The 24,500-nt window shown below is 33.0% G+C and overlaps 2 protein-coding genes across 3 annotated transcripts; one reads left to right on the plus strand and one right to left on the minus strand.

The window, feature by feature from the left end:
• Positions 1-291: 291 nt before the first annotated feature.
• LOC147297769 (cytochrome P450 CYP72A219-like) lies at positions 292-2,562 on the minus strand. 2 transcript variants are annotated; one of them, XM_086237585.1, is made up of 5 exons: positions 2,280-2,562; positions 1,660-1,877; positions 1,332-1,576; positions 805-1,192; positions 292-717 (listed from the first exon to the last, which is right to left on the minus strand). In XM_086237585.1, the coding sequence occupies exons 1-5, from the start codon at positions 2,560-2,562 to the stop codon at positions 292-294; spliced, it is 1,560 nt and encodes a 519-aa protein (XP_086093711.1). The 2 variants fall into 2 exon arrangements, with proteins under 2 accessions (XP_086093711.1, XP_086093703.1); XM_086237577.1 differs by having other exon boundaries at positions 1,660-1,880; positions 2,259-2,562.
• A 15,432-nt stretch (positions 2,563-17,994) lies between these two features.
• On the plus strand, positions 17,995-20,549 carry LOC147297770 (protein ACCELERATED CELL DEATH 6-like). Its single transcript, XM_086228828.1, has 3 exons — positions 17,995-18,733; positions 19,295-19,821; positions 19,897-20,549. The coding sequence occupies exons 1-3, from the start codon at positions 18,037-18,039 to the stop codon at positions 20,518-20,520; spliced, it is 1,848 nt and encodes a 615-aa protein (XP_086084954.1). The 5' UTR covers positions 17,995-18,036; the 3' UTR covers positions 20,521-20,549.
• The last annotated feature ends 3,951 nt before the right edge of the window (positions 20,550-24,500 follow it).

Genomic DNA, 24,500 nt, shown 5'->3' on the forward strand with positions numbered 1-24,500 from the left:
CAAATCATTTTCATAACTCTACTTACAAATATGCCAGAGGCACCCAATGCCATTAATGCTTTAAAGACAGGTTCCAAGACGAACACCACCATCCAAGAAAACAGGAACACGTCCTTGTATGTACAGCTTTAACAACCTAGTTATCAAGACAGCACCTCAGCCACACACACACACATATATATATATATATATATGGTACCCTTTTGCTACATTAATTAATATGTAGTTTAAACAATGGCTGATCAGCCTACATTATTAATATGAAGGGTTATAATTCAGAATTACTAATGATCAACGTTTATGTAGAATGATATGAGCACCGAATTGTGGTTGAAGGGATAAATTTAAGGTAGGAGCATGAGCATAGGATGGAGAGAGCTCAAAGGTAAAGTGTTGTAAAATCAATGCAAAGGCCATTTTTGCTTCCAGCAGAGCAAAGTTTTGTGCAATGCAAATCCGAGGACCCCCTCCAAAAGGAAAGAATGAAAGTTGGCCCTTTGTTGCCTTTGAAACTCCTTCTGAAAACCTCTCTGGCTTGAACTCTTCTGCATCTTCACCCCACAGTTCCTTGTCATGGTGAACAAGCAGTATAGGCAAGATGAGTTCGACTCCAGCTGGTAATGTCAATTTTCCAATCTGGGTTTTTTTGTGAGTCGTTCGAGAAAGCGCAGCAGCTCCTGGGTATAATCGAAGAACTTCGAGTAAAATCATGTTTACCTGCAGGGTAATTATACACTCAAGGTCAACTTAGGTGACTAAAGAAAGACCTCTTTTCTGTTGTGCATGTGTTGTATAAATACTTACAACTTTTAGGCGACTTAGCCCATCATAGTCTGGTTTGTTGCTTCCAAAGACTTGTTGAACCTCATCTCTTGCACGAACTTGCCAATTCTGATTCTGACAGAGTAAAACCATTGTCCAAACAAGCAACACTGTAGTGGTCTCTTGCCCTGCGATGTAAAACAGCTTACACTCCTCAATCACATCTTGAATACTCATCCCAACCTTTTTGTTGTTCCCATGTTCCTGAATTTCCTTGTAATTGGATTCGATAAGTATACCCAATAAGTCATCTTTAGTGGCTTCACCGGCCTTAATCGCCTCTTCTCTTTTGTTTATAATACCCTTGAGCAAACCTTTTATTTCCTTGTCAATTTCCTTCATCCTCTTGTTCTGCTTAGTTGGTAGAAACCTATATAAAAACAGTATTTAATATTCAATGGTTCTATGAAGAAATGAAGAAGACAAGCACATTTTTCATGCAATATAAACTCTAACTAGAGTTACTGGCTGAACACCAAAAGAATTGAATTTTAATTGAATATATGTACCTCGATCCTGGAATGTAAACACTTTGCAAAGTTTTTGTTACAAGTTGTGATTGCTCTGTCAAGAGTTGAAATATTGTCATTCCTTCTTTATAATTACTTCCAAATGCTGTTTGAGAAATCATATCACGTGTCAAATGTTGAAAACGAGGCCACACATCCAACTCATATGGACCTTCTTTGGACACCAAGCTCTCCCATTCATTAATCATCTCACCACAACTTTCATAAAATGCCGGCAGCATACGCTATAGCAATGAAACAAGGGATTTGATAAAAAGAAGACAAAAACAGAGATGAATACTAACTGCAGGCCAGAGTAATATCATACCTTTAGCTTCTCTAAATGGAATGCTGGGTTGATAATCTTTCTGTGTTTAGCCCATTTCTCACCTTCATAGCTGACAATACCATTTACTAGCAACTTCAGAAGTGGGTTTAGTTCTGGCTTCTGAACATCTTCATATTTGTTAAAGATATCTTTCAACTCTTCTGGATTCATGACGTTCACACATGGTATAGGGCCCATCCAAATGAAAGAATTTTTACCTGCATTTTTTTTTTTTTGTTTATAAAAAGTGACAACTTCGAAGATTTACACACACATGCAATACCCTATACCCATAGCCAGAATATAGTAGAGCATAGACACAAATGCAGTAGTATAAAATTTTTGGATATGTAAAAGTTTGATGCAAAGACATGCCTTATTTTACTAAATTATACCCCTGAAATTCTAAAATTAAGGGGAGTTATAACAAATATGATCTTAAATTAATGGACCAAAAGATAATAAAAACAATTTTGCCAAAACATTTTAATAATAACAACCTGCTGAATTTTACATATACACGCATATATGTATGTACATAAGTACGTTCCAAATTAATTATCATCCATCTATGGGGATAAGCCTAAAAGGAAAGTGGTAAAGAAAAACATTTGGCATACCATAAGTGTTGACCGTTTGAAGGAGAAAAGGGAAGACACGAGGCGCTATATCATGGGAGGTGGAGAGGTTGATGGGCTTGGATTTTGCTTGTTGAAGCATCATAGTACTCTCCTTGGAGTCTCCAAACAGAAGCTGGTAGGAATTGCCACTGAGGCCTTGCTGCCTGAGGCAGACTTCCAGTTTCCTAGGCCTCAACCACACCCAATTCAGCACCCTCCATGCCCATGTTAGTATGCTCACAATAACAACACTCAGTGCAACAATCGCCACTGATACTTCCATTTTAATTTCTGTGAGTTTGAGAGAGAGATCAAAGAGGTTCTACTGTGCAACTTGTTTGAAATTAAGGAGGAAAATTTTATTAGAATATATATATAACCATCATTAATCAACCTCTTAGACCTCATCGATCTAGCATGTGTTGACCACTTAGCTACTCACTTATCCACATGTCAAATTTATATTTGTCATAGACACCCATCTTTGCATGCATTAAATGTGATCACCATTGCCACTTGGTAACACCTGCAAGGATTCGAATTAATCCATGCAGATCTGGGTTGCAGGCAGCTGGCATCTTGATCTGGGTAATTAAGAGAGAGAGAGAGAGAGAGAGAGGTTGGGATGGGGTGGGGTGGTTGCTGGTTTGATTTTTTTTTTTTACAAAATTATTAGAATACTTTTGTCTTCTTCTCATTTTTTTTATCTTTTGTTTAAAAATGAAATCTAATTTAGGTGCAGAATATTAGTTAAATAATTAATTGAGGTGTAAAATAAGAAGTTTTATAAAATAAAAATTATTTTTACTTATTTCATTTTTTAAATATTATTTATTGAAGGGCAAAAGAGGAAGTTTGTGATTATTTAATAGAAAAGTGGATGTAGGTGCCACATTGTCACACCTAGATAAGTTTGGGTGGCAAAAAGTAAAAAACAAAAATTTGGGTGGTATTTATGCAAGGTGGTATTTGTGTAAAAAAACCTAAGATGAATAATAAATAGTGACACATAGATAATACAACATAGCATATATACAAAATTCAGTCTAATTATAAATCATAACAATTAAAAAAACATGATTAAGCTAAGAATACCATATATATTTCAATCATAACAAAAGAATTATAGTAATTAAAATACAACTAGTTCATGATATAGTGATATTTTTATTCATAATGTGAGGTCCTAAGAAGTTTGATTAATTTTTCTCTCCCTATAAATCAAATGGAGGAAAAAAAAAAAAAAAGAGAGAAAAAGAAGCATATATATAGAAGCTAAAAAACCATTGCGAAGAAGAGAGAGGGATCGAGAAATAGAGATTAATATTGAAGGTGTTTTCCTTTTTATCAAATCACAATATATTTATAGAGCCACCGGGTTTAATTTGGGAATGTAATTAAGGTTTCTGGTTTTACACTTTTACATAGATTAGAATTCTATTACATAAATATTAATTTTTAACCCCAAATCTATGTAAAAATCTACTAATTAAATAGATATTACATATTAACCCCAAATATATAGAATGGCTGATAAGTTTACATTATTAATATGAAGGGTGATAATTCAGAATTATTAATGATCAACATTTATGTGGAATGATATGATCGAGCAATTAATGAATTGTACGTGGTTAAAGAAGGGTTCAATTTAGGCAAGGTGTTAAATTTCGAAGTTTTCGGCGAAATTTCGCCGAAAATTTCGATTTTTTGGGATGTCGAAATCGAAACCCATTTTTGTTAAATTTTCGGGATAATTTCGGCAGTGAGACAGATCTGGTTTTGGAAGGAAGGCTGGGTTTTTGGAAAAAAATGGAAACCTTAGCAGGGAGACAGGCGGTGGGAAGCTGGGATCTCCCCCGACTGAGATCTGGGTTTTTGGACGGCGGGGGGGCGACGGCAGGAGGGCGACAGCGGGGGGGCGATCGCGGGGGGGCGACGGCAGAGGGGGAGAGAGAGAGAGAGAGAGAGAGAGAGAGAGAGAGAGAGAGAAAAAAAAAAAAAAATAGTAGCTGCTGACTGGAGACTCGGGGGAGAAGAAAGGAAAGGAAAGGAAGGGAAAAAAAAAAAAAAAGGGAGGAAAAAAAAAGAAGAGAAAAAAAAAAGGAAAAAAAAAAGAAAAAAAAGAAAAAAAAAATGGGAAGCTGGGATCTCCCCCGACTGAGATCTGGGTTTTTGGACGGCGGGGGGGCGACGGCAGGAGGGCGACAGCGGGGGGGCGATCGCGGGGGGGCGACGGCAGAGGGGGAGGGAGAGAGAGAGAGAGAGAGAGAGAGAGAGAGAGAGAGAGAGAGAGAGAAAAAAAAAAAAATAGTAGCTGCTGACTGGAGACTCGGGGGAGAAGAAAGGAAAGGAAAGGAAGGGAAAAAAAAAAAAAGAAAAGGGAGGAAAAAAAAAGAAGAGAAAAAAAAAAGGAAAAAAAAAAGAAAAAAAAGAAAAAAAAAAAGGTTTAGGATTGATTGGGGTTTGCCGGTTTGAGGCCTTTGGACAATTGTAAAGAAAAGATGTGTTTGGAGTTTTATTTGGCCGTTTTGGAGTTTCGTTTAGTTGTTTTTAAACCATAAACTAGTAAACTATAATATATTTCTATATAAAAAATAATTTAAAATATCCTAAAAGGCCTAAACCCTAATATCATATACCATATTCTAAACAATATAGAATATAGATTATAAAATACATAGGGTTTAGTATACAGATTATAGAGTATAAATAATATACTAATTTTATTTAACAGTATTTGTCTTCAGCGTGTACTATATTCATCTTATATCACATAAAACCTACTATATAATTTGATTTCTTCAATGTTTTTTATCAATTTAGTAGATAATATATTAAATAAACATATGGTAAAGTTTCATTCAAAATTTCCGTATTTTGATAGCAATTTCCGTCATTTCCGTCTAATTTTTGTCGAAATTTAAAAATCTTCGAAATTTCTGTCGAAATTTCCATCGAAATTTCCTCGAAACCCGAAATTTTATTCCTTAAATTTAGGGTAGGAGCATGAGCATAGGATGGAGAGAACTCAAAGGTAAAGTACGTGTTGTAAAATCAATGCAAAGGCCATTTTTGCTTCCAAAATAGTTTTGAAAGCCGACCTCCTCCATCAGTATTCATTTAATTGGTGCAGAGTCTTTGTACATCTCTCTCATTAATTTTGATGAATGTTTCTATAGCCTGGGCAATGGGCGAGGGTGAGGAAGGTCCCACTCAGTCACAATGTGATTACGGGTGATTTCTTTGAGCGAACGGCATCCACTTAATGCCATGGTTAGCTCAAACTCTTCACGCAACATTTGGAGTACTTTTCTCTAATGCCAGCCTCTCCTTCAGCAGCCAAAGAGAACACCACAGGGCGTCCAATCTGTGATATATAGCAGTGAGTCTCAGTATGTTTTGACAGACAATATAATGCAGAAAAAGCATGCAAACTGTCGCTGATCAATGGATGTATTTTGTTTCTAATAAAGTAATTGATGGGCATCAACAACCAACTTATTTGTAGACTAATGAGTAAACAAGCATGTTCGTCTGCAGCAATATGAACAACCCTTCATAGTATGCACATTGCATGGATTTGTGTTGACCATCCCATTAAACTCAGATAATTAAGAATATTGTTGCATCAGAGAATATATGGGAAGTAATATTTTTGTGGAGTGGGGAGGGTAAGTAATACATGGATAGAATAAGTGCTTCCATCCTTGTATATTCCCTCACGATGATCATGTGGCAAATCATTATCATAACTCTACTTACAAATATGCCAGATGCACCCAATGCCAATGCTTTAAAGACATCTGTTCCACGACGAACACCACCATCCAAGAAAACAGGAACACGTCCTTGTGCAGCTTTAACAACCTAGTTATCAAGATAGCACCTTTAATTATGTCAAAACATTGTGAAACTAGGATCACGTTAGTGCGCACTATACTATTTATTAAATGTGCCATATTCTAGTGTACTGTTGAGATTTATTGCCCTGGAAGTATTAAAATGGTAATTAACCTACAAATATCATTAATTCATAAATAAAACTAATAATTATTCGCACATGCACCAGCATCCACCTGCTACAAATGAGTTCATACTGTTAAGCATATCAGTATATTACAAGATTGTACAAGTGTCAATAGTTTTAGTAGTTATGCTGTTAGTTTGATTGCAGCCTATGATAAGCTAACATGTGGATTAATTGTTAGCAGTCTGTTAGAGAAATGGTTAGATTTGTTAGCTGGGTTACTTCTCGGTGTTAGCTGTATAAATAGATTTCAGATCCTTGTGGACCACAGCTTGACCATTAATGAAAAACATGTAGCTTCCTCTTCTTCTATGTTCTTTCTTTTTGTTCTTTCTTTTCAGTCTGTTAGCACATACATGTATCTAGTTTTTTTAATTTTTTGAAATTCATGCATGTACCTACTTATTAAGTATATATATGGGCCGGGCTGGATTCATGGCATATTATTTTTTACACAAATTGTGACAAAAGTTTTCAATGGAGCTTACTCCATATAGGAATTCTATGATCCGAACTGTCTATTTTTTAGATCTCTATTAAAAGATCATCTTTGCAAAAAATTAGATAAATCAGAAATTATTTACCTACAAAGATTTAATGGCTAACAAAATAAACACTTAAAATGTTGACCATTTAATCTTATATAGTAAATAGTTTTTGATTTGACTAATTTTTTGCAAGGATGATTTTTTAATGAAGACTTAAAAAATAAATGATTCAAATTATTGAAATATAATATGAAGTGAATCTCATTAAAAACTTGTGTAAAAAAAGAATATCATAGATCCTTCTCTTATATATAACAACGAATAACAAAAGAACGACTTACAAGTTAGCATAATAAACTAATGATATAACTAAAACTGACCACTGAGTCCTTCATTCTTTTCCCTGAACTGATCGATTGTTTGAATAGGACGTTCAACAATCTAATTCTCTTAATTTTCACAATCTAATCCTTTTGACAAATCATCCTTTTGAAAACTGAAATTAAGAAACCTTTCTCAAAGCCAACGCCAATGGTTCTCATCAATTTTTCACTATCCATATAGTCGATCTTTTGTTAAAACGTCATTGCCAAAAGAACATTATTTTCTTATTTTATTAAACATTACATTTTATGTATTTATTAAATATTTTATGTTATAAAGCAACCAAAATGCTCCTAATTTAACAGTTGAATGGATGAAATGTGATAAGATAAGGTACATTGTCACGTAAAAGTAAGATTGGATGATAAATGAGAAATGTTTTAGTCGTATTTGGAGCGCACAGACGTCATAGTCGATCTGGATGATATAAGGCATAAAGCCTTACCAATAATAGGCTCAAATAATCATCATTGAATCCAGCTGGAATCACGTGGAGTTTGTATTCTTCTGATTTTGCTGCCTTTAAAAAAGCTGTAGTTAATTAGTATGAAATTGATAATACGTCACCATGATTTTTTTTTATGATGTCACTATGATGAGGTAGTAGAACATTAGATTGAAGACTTTCTTGTATCAAAACGGGAAATTCTCTTATAAATTATAAGTGTGATAAATATAAGCATACATAGCTGTAAGAGAAATATTAGTTATTGGACTACAAATTTCAATATGTGCTTAGATATATATATATATATATATATATATATAGGTGTACGTACTCAATTTAGATTTTAAAAGATGTCAAAATCCGTTGGTATTGACTTTGGATTTAAAAGGAATCTATCAAAATTTAATTGTATTCACAAAATTTCTGGTGTTAATTGAGCTTATTAATTGATGAGATTTGGTGGATTTTGGTAGGGAGGTGGTAACACAAATTGGTTTCTTTTCATGTACCATAACACATTGCCTCCTACTTCTCCAGTCGTCCTAGTATCTATTCATTGATATCGTGTTTACAATACCTAGCATTAATATAAGGTGTCAGCCTCTTAGATCTCATTTAGCCACATGTTGACCAATTAGCTGAGAGGGTCTTCTATGCGATTGTCTCAATTAGCTTATTTTTTTATTTTTTTTTTTAGAAAACCCCAATTAACTGATTTTAATTGAGTTTAATAATTGATGAAATTTAGTGAATTTTGGTTGGGAGGTCATCGTCCTAGTCTCTATTAATTGATATGATTTTTACAACACCTAACATTCTTATGAGGTGTCAACCTCTTAGACCTTATCTAGCCGCATGTCGAGCAAGTAGTTGGGTGAATCTTCTATGAAATTGTCCCAATAGGGTACGCTTTCACAATGAGTTGAAACTTGAAACTCATAACTCATTGTGTCCACGTCATCATTGTGAGATGATGCCCATTAGAGCAGTTCCATTAAAAACTAAAGCCCAATTGGTTGAGAGACTCTTGCATGGGGCATGGGGCATGGGGCATGCCCATGGAAGATTTAGTCCAATTAGTTACCTATTTACCCACATGTCAAATTCTTATGTATCATATATTATTGCATGTTTGGCACTTTTCTTATATATGATGGAAAAAAATGCTTAACATCACGGTCATTATCATTGCCACTTGTCTCATATAATTTTTATTTTGTCTACTTTTCAATCGTGGATCAATTAACACACATTTCGTAGCTTACATTTCATAGCATACCAATGGATTGGCATTCTTGCCGTGCCGAGGTCTTGACAGATACAGATGCTGATGCTGATATGGAGTATGCATTTATATTTGTAAATTTTAAGTTGCAAATGCAAATTTTAGGTTATAAATATAATTGCATATGTCAATTTTATGTTGCAGATAAATGATTTAAGTTGCAGATGAATAATTTGAGTTGCAGATATAAGTTTTAGGTTGTAAATATAAGTTGGATATATCGATTTTAAGTTACAAATGCGCTAAATGCTTGGCAGAAATTATCGAGTGCTCGGCGCTAATTTTATCCTGCTACTTAAGTTTTGGGTCATGTACGTGAACTATGAGTTACAGAAAAATTTTATTTTGACCTTTAAGTAAAGTACTCTTATAATTATATATTATTGTTTTTCAAGCCTAAAACATAGTATATATACTAGAATCCAAAGAGTGCATTTCAAGCAGCTTTCACGGAGGATCAGAATTCCGAACTTAAACGAAAGTATATTATATTATGCTTTATGTTGTTTAACCTATAAATATATATATTCCTTCCTCCTGGCAAAAAAAAAAAAATCCTATAATTTACTTCCTTGCCGCAGCTTTTGTGATTTATTATGAAATAGTAGAGACACGACAATTCATATCAGTCCGTATAGTTGAACTTCTCATTCAATTTTCCATTGGAGGGATGGTAATGGCAATTTTGGTCGGCCAGGCGCGCTGCAGTGCAGAGAGGAAACCACAAACCAAGCCCTACAGATCTCAGCTTTATCATATTACCAATATACTCGGATGTCTCAGCTTGATTTTGATTCCCATAGTGAACAAAATGCATCTCACTTAATTGGACCAACAAATTTGACAGTACCCTTCTTTAGTCCTTCAACCATGCACAATTATTAGCACAAAATAAATGGGCAGTGTTAACATATATCTATATATATATATACCCTCCTTGAATGTTACAATTTACATATATCATTGATTCACATTAATTTGGGTGAACTCTTTTGGCAAATCATCCTGTAAAAAACTCAAATTAAGAAACCTTTCTCAAAGCCAACACCAGTGCTTGTCATCAATTTTTCACTATTTATATAGTCGATCATTAATTTGTTAAAACTTCATTGCTTAAGTACATCGACCTATCTGAAATATACTCAAACTTACCAATTAAAATAGAATAGTACTAAAAATACAAATAAAAAGGTCCTTCGAAATCCTCCCAAGGATCGATCGAACCATGACCGGATCATGGCTTTTTATTACTGTAGAAACCAAGAGAATATGGTGGATTAATGACTAAAATGATTGGGGCAGATCGGCAGAGCAGACAAATAACCCAACAGCCTTTAAAAGATTGGTTACTATTTCGGATAAGTAGCATGTGGATTGCATTTCCCCTTTGGGAGATGCTGTATTGGACCACTGCAATTAAAATATAGTTTATGTTATGTAATTTTTTTTTATAAAAATTAAAATTAAATACTAACTATCAATAATTTTTCAATAAAGTAACAAGACACTAAGTTTTTTTAGTTTAGGTATTAACCTAAAGCAAGACATTTTGGGACTAGGTCACAAATTGGTTTGCTATATAGTTGTGACTGTTTCAAATTCATAAAAATTCAAACTTTATAAGAGTTTAATGCTTTTAATTTAGACTTGGGGGATGAAGTCCTATAACCCATATACTAAACATTAAAATTTAAGCCTTGCAAATATTGAAAAAACAACAAATCAATAAAAAAATTATGACTGTTAGACAGTCACAGCTCAGTATAACCATGTTTTTTAAAGTTGGTACCTAAAATGAAATTTAGTATCTAAAGTGAAATGACATAAACGTTTTGATAGTTAAAATGAATAAACATTGTAATTTGTTACCTAAAGTCAACGAACCTTAAAAAATAGGTCCGTTGACTTTTTATACCAAATTTCAATATTATTTTATTTTAACTACTAAAATATTTATGTTATTTCATTTTAAATACTAAATTTCAGTTTAGGTACCAACTTTAAAAAATATGGTTTTACTGAGCTGTAACTGTTTAACGGTCACAACTTTTTATTGTTGTTATTTTTTCAGTGTTTGCAAGGCTTAAACTTTAATATTTAGTTTCTAGGTTATAAGACTTCATCTCTCAATTCTAAATCAAAATTAAGCACTAAATTTTTATAAACTTTGAATTTTTATGAATTTCAAACAGTCAAAACTGTATAGCAAATTGATTTATGACCTAATCCAAAATATTTTACTTTAGGTTAGTACCTAAACTAAAAAAAATTAGTATTTTGCTACTTTGCTAAAAAACTATTTATATATTTGGTATTTAATCCTTATTTTTTTATTTTTTTTATTGGTGAAAATATGTGCTATATTTTTTTAATCTTACTGCAAGTTGATTGGCGCCTATAATGAAATATAATATTTCTCGTGAAAACAATAAATAAATATTATTAATAATAATGGTAATCATTGATTCATTATTGAATTGAACATTTATCAATATACGAACAATTATTTTTGGCTCAAATAATCATTATATTGAATTGAATCCAGCTGGAATGAGTGGAATCACGTGGAGTTTGTATTCTTTTGATTTTCCAGCCTTTAAAAAGCAGAAGTTAATTAGTCAAGTATGAAAAAAAAATATATATGAAATCCGGGGGTGACACGTGTATATGATGATTGATAAGAGATCACCATGATTTTTTTGTATGATGTCACTATGATGAGGTAGTAGAACATTAGATTGGAGACTTTCTTGTATCAAACGGGAAATTCTTGATAAATATAATTATATAAGCATACATATATATATATAGCTGTTGGAGAAATATTAGTTATTGGACTACGAAATTTCAATATGTGCTTACATTTTTTTTCATATTTATGTAAATTACTCATTTTTATGGGGAAAAATGTATGCTTATATTTATCATATTTATTTTTATAACTCTATTTATTAGTTATAGAGATATTTTGTAATATTATAGAGATGTTTTGTAATACTATAGAGATATATTTATTTTGCTACAGAAGTCTTGGTCATTTAACTATAAGTCATGGTCATTGCTCGTTGGTTGCCCTTTTTAAAAAGTTCGTTTGTGATGTGTCACATGCCCTTTTTAAATATTTCATATCAATGTATTGCAATATTGTTTTTGTTTTTTCTGGATTAGGAATATATTGTTTGATTGGCATGCAATTGGCAATAATTAATCTGTTTTTACAATGATTGATCGCCTCCTATAGAATGGTTATCGGTTGCCCAAAATAAACAGCAAACCCTCAAAGGAATTTAAGGACTTTCTAAGCTCACTGTAAGTACTCACATTCATTTTTTTTTCATATTTTTGTGGTACAATCCAACAAATTTCATTTTGTAGTTATGTGAGCTTTACATTACCAGTAGGATCTTGAGCTTGGTGTAGGGGATCCAGAAGAGGATGACACTGAAGGGGATGATAGTGCTGTAAAGTGGATTATTTTGTTTTTGTGAATGTGGTGGGGGGTGTGAATTTAGGTTGGTGAACAAAGATCAGTATAAGGATGTAGTTTTCTGCTTAAGTGTATTGTACAGCAGCACATTTGGAACACCAGAGGTGTTTTGTAATGGATGATCTCTATGTCATATACATGTAATTGCTTTTGGATCAACTTCTGAGTTTTCTTGTGTATGAATTACTGCATTATTATCTTGTTCTTTAATTGGTTAGAAAGAAGCACATTTGGAAACCATGTCCAAAGCTACATTAGGTCCAATCAAATTTTAATTCTGCTATGCATATGGATGTTACAAACAAACCATTTTCAATTTGGAAATCCTTATTTGTTAAGCAACTCCATTTTGCAGTAGCTGCCAACTCTCCTATTCAAACCAATATCCCAACTAATTTGTAAGTGTAGCCTAAGAATAGCACTGACTAACACATTAGTTTCTATTGTGGCTGTCAACTCACTGTCAGACATCAAATTACACAGCCACCTTACCAAAACAGGTGGTGCAAAAAGTCTTTAGCGACCCCAACCCCTACATCCTTTGGCTTAAGTGTTGCTGCACAGTTGCTAATTGATTGTGCAACTCTAAATGGTTGTTTAGTGGGCAATAGAGCTAGGAAAAAAAAGGTTGGGGTTGTTTTGTTTTCTTGTAGTGCGCCTATCATCCATTCAAAGGTAAAATTACTGGGGAATTGGCTACAATCCACGTGACATGACCCATGTATTGGCCTTAAAATATAATGTGAACTATGTAAAGATGCATGATATTTTGTCCTCGAGGGAAAGTGGAAGCATAAAATATGATGTGAACAAAACAAACTGACCAATTAATGAGCGTGGTGCTTCTCGAGTGACCAAATTACATGTCATTTAAATAGGGAGGGAAAGTTTTCAAATGTGTAAGCAACTAAGCAACGACGGAGTTTTGTATTGGCTTTTATGTGTAAGGAGGCTTTTTTGTTAGCATGCTGTGTCTTTTGGGCATTACGTGTAAGGATTTTATTTATTGAAATGGAAGTGGAACTTTAAAATCATGTCTACAAAGTCCATCACAGCATACCCATGTGTTCCAAAACAATTAAAAAATTACATAAACACATAAAAAACCATTAAAAAAAACTCAAAAGTCTTTTTAGTGGCAGACCATTGGGAAAAAACAAGAAAAAAGGCATTCGGGACCACATAAAGGAATATAAAACCCAGACCAAAAGGACAAAACTTTTGAGAAGAAGAGTTTCCCATCAGACAAACAATCATCCAAACAATAGAAAATTACATAAATCCATCAATATTTTACACCTAAAAATTAAAAAAACAAAACTCACATGACTCAATGTCCGAATTTCAAGAGCCATTGCAGAAAATGCCAAAAAATCAATTACCCAAACTGATTAATCAGATCGACCCGGCAATCCCAACAGAAAATTCCAAAGAAAAAACCCAAGCATCAAACCTTTGAATTTTGCATGAACAAGAGTCACAACAGTCTTTAACTCCTTTTACCCCTCAATTGACACATGCTAATATAATAAGTGGACCAACGTAATTTCTTCTTTAATAAAATTATTTTTAATCATCATTGAATCCGGCTGGAATCACGTGGAATACGTTTGGATTGGCTGAATTAATCGAGACAGAACGAGCAGACAAACTATTAACCCAACAGCCTCTAAACGATGATCGTAGGTTAATTACTATTTCGATTATCGGATAAGTAGCATGTGTATTGGGCCACTACAATGCACATGCATGCAATTATTTATAGTGCTATGTTGGACAATTACAATTAAAATATAATTTATGTTATGCAATTATTGCTTTGCTAGTATACTATATATTTCTTTACAGTAGTGCTAGACATCCCACATTTTTATACCATAATTTTATACCACCTTATGTGACAACTTACATGGCATTCATGCATTGGATATTAAAAATTAAAAACAAAAATCCAAAAATAAAAAGAAAAACTTTGTCCAGTAAAATAATGACACGTAAGATGGTATAAAAATATGGTATAAGAATGTGGTAAATGTAGCATTATTCATTTCTTTAATCTTACTGCAAGTTGATTGGAGCCTAAAATGAAATATAATATTTCTCGTGAAAACAGTAAATAAATATAAGCAAAATATTTCATTAAGGAAAAAATTAATTTAATTTTGGAAAAAATAATAATCGCCCAATTCTTGAATTTTCTTTTTCTAAAATTCATTTCCACATAACTAAGCTCTAGAACTCAACCAAAGGTCTAAGTTAGTTAAAATAAACTTAAGAAAATTTCTAATTCATTTAAACAAACCTTAAAACAAGTTTGAAAAATTTAAGTAACAAAATTATCATAAGATAAAATTTGGGTTGTTACACTCAGTGAAGACAAAGCTTAGCTGGGTGAGAGACACAGAAAAAAAGTAAGGAAAGAAAAAAAAAAAAAAAGGTTGGGGGTTTTGTTTAGTTATTTTAAATCCTAAACTCTAATACATTTCTATATAAAATAATAATTAAAAATATCCTAAAAAGTCTAAAACTTAATATCCTAAATAATATAAAGTATATAGGGTTTAATGTATAGATTATAGAATATAAAGAGTATTAGAGTATATAGAGTATTAGAGTTTAGATTTTAGTGTATAATTAAATTATAGAGTATAAAGAATATACTAATTTTATTTAATAGTACTTGCTCTAGCGCGCATTATATTCACCTTATATCACATGAAACCTAGTATATAATTTAGTTTCTTTAATGTTTTTTATCAATTTAGTAGATAATATGTTAAATAAACATATGGTAAAGTTTCATTAACAAATTTCGTATTTTGATAGCAATTTTCGTCGTTTCCGTCTAATTTTTGTCAAAATTTAAAAATTTTCAAAATTTCCATCGAAATCTGAAATTTAATTCCTTAGTTGGACCACTGCAATTAAAATATAGTTTATGTTATGTAATTTTTTTTTTATAGAAAATTATGATTAAATACCAAATATCAAGACACTAAGTTTTTTTAGTTTAGGTTCTAACCTAAAGCAAGACATTTAGGATTATGTCACAAATTGGTTTACTATATAGTTGTGATTGTTCGACAGTGACAGTTGTGACTGTTTCAAATTCATAAAAATTTAAACTTTTTAAGAGTTTTAATGTTTTTAATTTAGGTTTGGGGGATGAAATCCTATAACCCATAGACTAAATATTAAAGTTTAAGCCTTATAAATATTGAAAAAACAACAAATCAATAAAAAAGTTAGTAAGATAATATAACAGGAATGCTCTAGAGCTAATCAGTTAGTAAGATAATATAATGCTAACTATCATTTTGAGCTCATTACACAATGTAATTTCATGATCTGAACCGTTTATTTTTTAGGCTCTCATTCAAATATCATCCTTAAAAAAAAGTAACAAAATCGAAAATCGTTTAGCCAACGATTAGTAAGCTAATTGTGCTCATGTAAATAAACGAACACAAGTTTTTCAATAAAACATGAAATGATTGTAATGATAATCGAATGGCTAAATGATTTCTGATTTGGTGATTTTTTGTAAGGTTAATCTTTGAATGGAGACCTAAAATATGAACAGTTTGGATTATGAGATTACATTGTGTAGTGAACCCAAAATTGTGGTTAGTATTGTATTATCTTATTAATTAGTTAGTTTTAGAGCATTTTTGTATACATATACATATATATATAGCTGTTGGAGAAATATTAGTTATTGGACTACGAAATTTCAATATGTGCTTACAGTTTTTTTCATATTTATGTAAATTACTCATTTTTATGGGAAAAAAATGTATGCTTATATTTATCATATTTATTTTTATAACTCTATTTATTAGTTATAGAGATATTTTGTATATTATAGAGATGTTTTGTAATACTATAGAGATATTTATTTTGCTACAGAAGTCTTGGCATTTAACGATAAGTCATGGTCATTGCTCGTTGGTTGCCCTTTTTAAAAAGTTCGTTTGTGATGTGTCACATGCCCATTTTAAATATTTCATATCAATGTTTGGAATATTGTTTTTGTTTTTTCTGGATTAGGATATTGTTTGACTGCACATGCAATTGGCAATAATTAACTAACTAACTAGTTAGTTAGTCTAAAATGCCCAAATTTATAAAAAATCCAAACTGATTTTTTAATAACTAACTAGTAAATCAATTTATGTTTTAGACTTTCAAAGCTTTATTGAAAAATGTAAACGTCAAAGTTTTTTTTTGTTAGAAGAATGTGATCTATATATATATATATATATCTCTCTCTCTCTCTACTTTCACTTTCTCTTCCTCCATTACTTGCATTAGATCAGATCTTAAATTCTCTAAGCTTCAGCCCGAGAGCTCTTCTTTGATTCTATCTCAATTTAGGGTTTTTCTTCTTTAGTCCTCATTCCCTCTCCAAAAAAATTAAAGTTTATTGTAATTAGTCTAATTTGTTTGGGGTTTCTCTTTCTTAGTCCTCATTCACTTTTTAAAGCTTATATGCCCAAAAGCCCTTTAACTTTTTTTTTTTTGGGCCAAGGGCCCTACAACTTTAATTAATTTTGTTTAAAGCTTGTACAAATTATGATATTATTTTATTTTTTATGATCAAATTATTATTTTTTATAATATATATTTTTTTTTTTGTAAAACTAAGTTTGTGTACAAAGGGGTTCATTTTATATTTTCGCACTGCTGGAATCACGTGGAGTTTGTATTCTTTTGATTTTCCAGCCTTTAAAAAGCTGAAGTTAATTATACAAAACACACCCCATACTTTGCACTTCTAAGACTTTGACGCCTAGCTATCATCCATTCAATGGTAAAATTACTGGGGAATTGGCTCAATCCACGTGACAAGACCCATGTAATGGCTTAAAATACAAATTATGATATTATTTTATTTTTTTATGATCAAATTATCATTTTTTATAATATATATATATTTTTGTAAAACTAAGTTTGTGTACAAAGGGGTTCATTTTATATTTTCGCACTGCTGGAATCACGTGGAGTTTGTATTCTTTTGATTTTCCAGCCTTTAAAAAGCTGAAGTTAATTATACAAAACACACCCTATACTTTGCACTTCTAAGACTTTGACGCCTAGCTACCATCCATTCAATGGTAAAATTATTGGGGAATTGGCTCAATCCACTTGACAAGACCCATGTAATTAATGGCTTAAAATATATATAATGTAAACTTTCAAAAGATGATATTTTTTCATCGAGGGAAAGTGGAAGCGTAAAATACAATCAATGTGAACTTTTGTAATATTATAGAGATGTTTTGTAATACTATAGAGATATTTTTATTTTGCTACAGAAGTCTCGGTCATTTAACGATAAGTCATGGTCATTGCTCGTTAGTTGCCCTTTTTAAAAAGTTCGTTTGTGATGTGTCACATGTCTTTTTAAATATTTCATATCAATATATTGGAATATTGTTTTTGTTTTTTCTGGATTAGGAATATATTGTTTGATTGGCATGCAATTGGCAATAATTAATCTGTTGTTACAATGATTGATCGCCTCCTATAAGTAGAGACGGTTCACACAATCCTCTAATCACTTACTCAGTGTATTGCTACTTAAATAAGTTGAGAGAGATCGAGATCAGTTCAAAGCTAGCTTGCCAAAAATATGGATCGTAAACTGTATGAGGCAGCAGAAAAGGGTGATGTTGGTTTCTTGAGAAGCAAAAGAGGTGGAGATCTCCATCAAAAAACACCTCAAGGCAACAACATTCTTCATGTTGCCGCTGAATTCAAGCACACAGATTTCTTGAAAGCGGTCCAATCACTTGATATTAAACAATCCAAGCTATTTTGGGGCACCAACAAGAAGGGCGAGACTCCGCTCCATATTGCTGCGAGAGTAGGCTCAGATGAAGTAGTAGGGTTTCTCATTGAACACGCCAAGACGAAGAGAACGTGGTGGCATTATTGTAAAGGAGTTGATCATGATGAGGAAAGCGGAGCAACTGGTGATGGAGCATTAGTTAAGAAAAAGCTACTCCGAATGACTAATTTGAAAAAGGATACAGCACTGCACGTGGCTGCCCGTTACGGTCATGGTGGAGTGGTGACTCGGTTACTGGCAGCCGATCGGGGACTGTGTTGTTTTACTAATAGCGCCCACGAGTCACCCTTGTTCATTGCTACTCGCCATGGCTTTGGGCTCATAGCTCGTTCTATTTTGGACGAGTGTCCATCCTCTTCTCATAACTGTCCAATATTATCCCCTTCTTATGTGCGTACAATATTCCCTTCTTATAAAGGCTTCAACGGTGTCACAGCTTTGCATGTAGCGGTAACTCAACTAGATGAAGAGCTCAAAGGTAAAGTATACACGGTCATGGCAGCATGCAATTATAATTTTCATGTCATGCATCTTCATTATAGAAAAACGCATTATAAATTTATAACCCAATGCTTTTCTAACTTTTTTTTTTCACTCTCTCATATCAAGTGGAGCCCATGCATATAAAACATATCTCATGTAGGATATATATAAGAATATCTTCTTAACGGAGAACACTAAATATGCAGTTTAATGATCATAATTGTTCTTAGGTTAGTCAAATTGGTATTTATTTGGTCATTTAAAATATAGAGACAAATACAGTGTGTCTTTATTAAATAAAATTGAAATGATGTTTCTAGTAATAAATTAGCTAAACAATTTGTAATTTAACTAATTTTTTTGCAATGATATACGTCCTAAAATATAGGACGGTTTTCTTATTAATTTGTAAGCATGAGATATGATGTCCTATTTTTCTTATATATAAGATGTCCTTAATTAATTGAAGTTTCTTGAGTCACATATATATATATATATAACATCTTTCTCCCACTACCCCTCAACCCTAATTTTTCTATATCAACACATGTTCTAGGCTTTCTCGATTCTATGGTCTCCAAAAATCCAAAATTGGTCAAAGTAGTTGACGCACTTGGGTGGACTCCCTTACACTACGCAGCATTGAGCGGGAACCTTGAAGCAATTGGAGTGTTGATGGAACATGAACATGATAGTTGTGCTTGTTACATGAAAGACAAATATGGAATGTCAGCTCTTCATGTCGCGGCCTATGCAGGTCACACCGAAGTCATGGAAGAGCTAATTCAGCGTCTGCCTGATATTTGTGAGTTGCTCAACGGCAAAGGCCAAACGGCTCTGCATGCTGCAGTGTCTGGTGGACATATAAACGTTATCTTGTATATATTGAATACGCCTAAGCTTGCAAGGCTAATAAATGAAGCAGATAACGATGAAAACACTCCTTTGCATCTGGCGGCCATTTACCAAAATCGTGAAATTATGAGAATGCTGATGCAAGATCCTAGAGTGGACAAGATTGCTACCAATAAGGAACGCTCAAAGGCCACTGACATTTTTCTCAGCGACAATATTGAAGAACAGGTACGTACACAATAATATTTTTCCTTTAAAGATATTAGTTTGAATCGTATGACCTATATATCCCTTATATTTTAGGAAATCAAAATTGGTAGCAGTACGGCTTTGGAGCAGCTGGGGTGTTCCATTGGTCTGCCATTTTTCCAACAACAAATCAAACGTGATTTCTGGAAGTTGAAATCTCCTCCAGAGCAGGATACCCCTGAAGTGGGGGGAGGAAAGCAAGTAAGACGTGAATACAGACTACTGATAGCGACGCTTATCGCCACTGTCACATTTGCAGCAGCTTTCACCGTTCCTGGAGGAACAGACAAAGGAATTCCAATTTTACACGAAAGTGCTCATTATAAAGTGTTTTTGTATTCTAACCAAATTGCCTTCGCTGCCGTAGCTTTTGTGATTTACAATGAAATAGTAGAGAACCAGTTCTTATCGCCTCGTAGAGTTGAGGTTCTCATTCGAATTTCCCTTGGAGCAATGGTACTAGCATTTACTGCCGGCATTAATGCAGTGAGGAAAGCAAAAGAAAACAATAAGGAGGACCCGATCTATTGGTTACAATGGAGCTTTTGGGTGTATATCATATTAATATTTCTCACTATCGCCTTGCCTATAGTGTACCTTAAGTCAAAGGTAGCCCTCAGGCGCCTCGTGCTTCGGATCGTTAAAAAGAGTCGCTCATTTAGACTCATGTGTATGTGAAAAATTCAGGGCGTGATTTTTATGGTTCATTTCGAACTTCTAAAATTTCAAAGTTATTATGCACTAGTATAAATATGTGGTACAATAAGATGTAAGAAAATGTAGTATGCATTTTCAAATGAGATGGATGTACGCTTTTTAGTTGGTAGTTTGCGAGATAGATGTACTCTGTTTATGATATTTATAATTCAGTATAATAAAATGTACAGTCTGATTCTCAAAAGATTCATATTTTAGGATATGTAATTCACGTAGTATTACTTTTTATAAAATTATTAACTCTTCAAACCAACATCGTCTTACATGCTACAAATAACTTCATGTATAAATATATATGTACATTATAACGACAGTGCAACAACTTGCAAACAGGATAAATTAATTAATGGCATACTTAATTATGCCTGATCGATTACTGAATCCCATATTCTTTGCCTAATTGCCTTCTACTGATTGTTTGGAACTTCGCATATATAGGAGGTTCAATAATCGAATCCTCCTAGCTTCCACTATGTTCTCGAGTGAAGGCCTACTATCCTCCTAGCTCCCACTATCATTTCAATACGTATGTTTTAGCCTATAAAAAATAAACCAGTACATACCATATTTTAAGTTAACTCCAGATCAGTGGCCAAAAAAAAAAGTTAACTCCAGATCATTGGATGCTGTTTTTTAGTTAACTCTGGATTATAAACATAAGTACTCTAATTAAATAGCATTTGTATATATATATATATATATATATATATAGTGTACCGGAAAGTCCAAGTAAACACAAGTCTTTAAGTACCATTTAAAGACTGACTCAAGAAAAAACAAAAACATGTAAACACTTTTTCATCTTGATTCTTTTCGATCATACTCATGTAGCAAAGATTAATAATGGCTGTCATTGACTAATAATAAAAATCAAATAAAAAAGGTGAATTATACAAAACACCCCCTATACTTTGGACTTCTAAGACTTTGACGCCTATCATCCATTCAAAGGTAAAATTACTGGGGAATTGGCTACAATCCACGTGACATGACCCATGTAATGGTTTAAAATATAATGTAAACTTTTAAAAGATGCATGATATTTTGTCCTCGAGGGAAAGTGGAAGCATAAAATACAATGTGAACAAAACAAACTGACCAATGAGTGTGGTGCTTCTCGAGTGACCAAATTACACGTCATGTAAATAGGGAGGGAAAGTTTTCAAATATGTAAGCAACTAAGCAACGAGGGAGTTTTGTATTGGCTTTTATGTGTAAGGAGGCTTTTATGTTAGCATGCTTTGTTTTTTGGGCATTACGTGTAAGGATTTTATTTATTGAAATGGAAGTGGAACTTTAAAATCATGTCTACAGAGTCCATCACAGCATACCCATGTGTTCCAAAACAATTAAAAAATTAGATAAACACATAAAAAACAATTAAAAAAAAAACTCAAAAGTCTTTTTAGTGGCAGATCATTGGAAATAAACAAGAAAAAAGGCATTTGGAAATCCGGACCACATAAATGAATGCAAAACCCAAACCAAAAGGACAAAACTTTTGAGAAAAAGAGTTTCCCATTAAACAAATAATCATCCAAATAATAAAAAATTACATAAACCCAACAATATTTAACATCCAGAAATTAAAAAAACAAATAATCATTATTGAAAAGATCATTATGGAATCGAACTAGAACCACGTGGCGTTTGTACTGTACAAACAAAAATAAAATACAATCCGGGCGTTACACGTGTATATGATGATTGATATGATGTCACTATGATTTTTTTTTGTAAGATGTCCCTATGATGAGGTAGTAAAACATCAGATTGAAGACTTTCTTGTATGAAAAAAGGAAATTCTATTATTATATTTAGACAATTAGACTCAAGTAATATATATATATATATATATATATAAAAGATTGATGGCCTTTTTTTTATGGTTTGTTTCAAGCTCCCAAAATCTAAAGCCTGGCCCAGCCTGCATTATGTTTCATATGTAGTAATGCCTCTAAGAAAATTTAGTTTGCAAGGCATATGTACTCTTTTTGTGACATATTCATATATATAATTCAGTATAATAAGATGCTTGGTTCCAATCTCCAAAAAATCCGGGGGTGACACGTGTATATGATTGATAAGATATCACCATGATTTTTTTGTATGATGTCACTATGATGAGGTAGTAGAATATTAGATTGGAGACTTTCTTGTATCAAAACGGGAAATTCTTGATAAATATAAGCATACATGTATAGTTATTGGACTACGAAATATTAGTTATTGGACTACGAAATATTAGTTACGCTTGGTGCTTGGGGGGTTACATTGGCTGAGAAGGGTGTTTCAAAGGGAGGGGTCGCTAGCGTTGGCTGGGGGGTTGCCCGACCCCCTACCTTTGTGAGTGGATCCGCCACTGATTGGTCCACATAAGATGGTGAGGATATAAGGTCCTCACTCTCTGAGCATTATGGCTTAAGATTTAGGTCTTGGGAGCCCAAAATTTGAGAGCAAACCTTAAGCCGTTTTGCTACGTAGTTCAAGCACAAACCTTATACAAATGAAAATCTACATAGTAGTATATGTTTATTGATTCGTTGTAATTTATATTTTTCTATTTTGGTCATTAATTAGTGACTATTTGTAACTAGTCTTTTTTTCGTCGGATATATATTATTTATTTTTGTTAAGATTTATATTATTTTTTTAACCCTACTGCAAGTTGATCGGTGCTTATAATGAAATACTAGCCTTTTAGTGCGTGCATACCTCAATTTCCTTTTCATATACACATATTTAAATATTGTAGGTGGGTTTATTTGTCCAGTGGCAATCTGCCCAATTTCTTTTAGGAAAATTTAAAAAAGCCACGTCGAGTGCTCCGCAGGGTGTCGAATACTCGGCAGTGTAAAAATAAGGGACTTGTTTTAATGTGGGTTTATTTGTTAAAAAGTGGACTTTTTTGTCATTTCAATATTTTAAGTGGGTTTATATATCATTATATCAGTTAACTCTGGATTATAAACATAAGTACTCTAATTAAATAGCATTTGTGTATATATATATATATATATATACAGATTCCTTCTATTGAGGTATACCTCAACTTAGTTATGTTGAGGTATGACTTTGTTGGGGCTCACACGAGTCGTTTTGTGTCGATTCGAACCGTTCATTTTTTACATCTTTATTGATAGATCATCCAAAAAATTAGTTAAATCGGAAATCATTTGCCTATCTAACTTTGATAAAACAAATTGACGGTTTCATCAAAAATATTTGGTTCGTCCACTTATTTGATCAAAGTTAAATAGGCAAATGATTTCCGATTTGGCTAATTTTTTGTAAGAATGATCTATCAATGGAGATATAAAAAATGAACGGTTCGGATCGACACAAAACGACTCGTGTGGGCCCCAATAGGGTATACCTCAACATAAATAAATTGAAGTATACCTCAATATATATATATACTATACCGGAAAGTCCAAGTAAACACAAGTCTTTAAGTACCATTTAAAGACTGACTCAAGAAAAAACAAAAACATGTAAACACTTTTTCATCTTGATTCTTTTCAAACTCATGTAGCAAAGATTAATAATGGCTGTCATTGACTTAACAGAGGCGGATGCAGGGTGGGGTCAATGGGGTCAATTGACCCCATGAACCCAAAAATGCTTGGCTCCCATGAACCCAAAAATGCTTGGCTTGAGGAAAATTTTTGACCTAGGGGTCGACAATGGGCCGGCCCGGCCCAAATTTTTCGGGTTCGGGCCGGGCTTGGGCTTTAATACACAAGCCCAAGGCCCGCCCATCGGGCTTTGGCTTGCGGGCTTGGAGGGCCGGGCTGGGCTAGGCCCGAATGGGCGGCCCAAAATGGGCCTAAAGCCTGTTTAGACACATATATATATCTTCAAAAAAAATATATATAGGATTTTGGCTATGTTGTGATTTGAACATGAGATCTCACATAACAAGCTTCAACTCTCAACTA

Source organism: Dryas octopetala, chromosome 1, assembly GCF_963921425.1.
Source record: "Dryas octopetala chromosome 1, drDryOcto1.1, whole genome shotgun sequence".
NCBI classification, from domain to species: Eukaryota; Viridiplantae; Streptophyta; class Magnoliopsida; order Rosales; family Rosaceae; genus Dryas; species Dryas octopetala.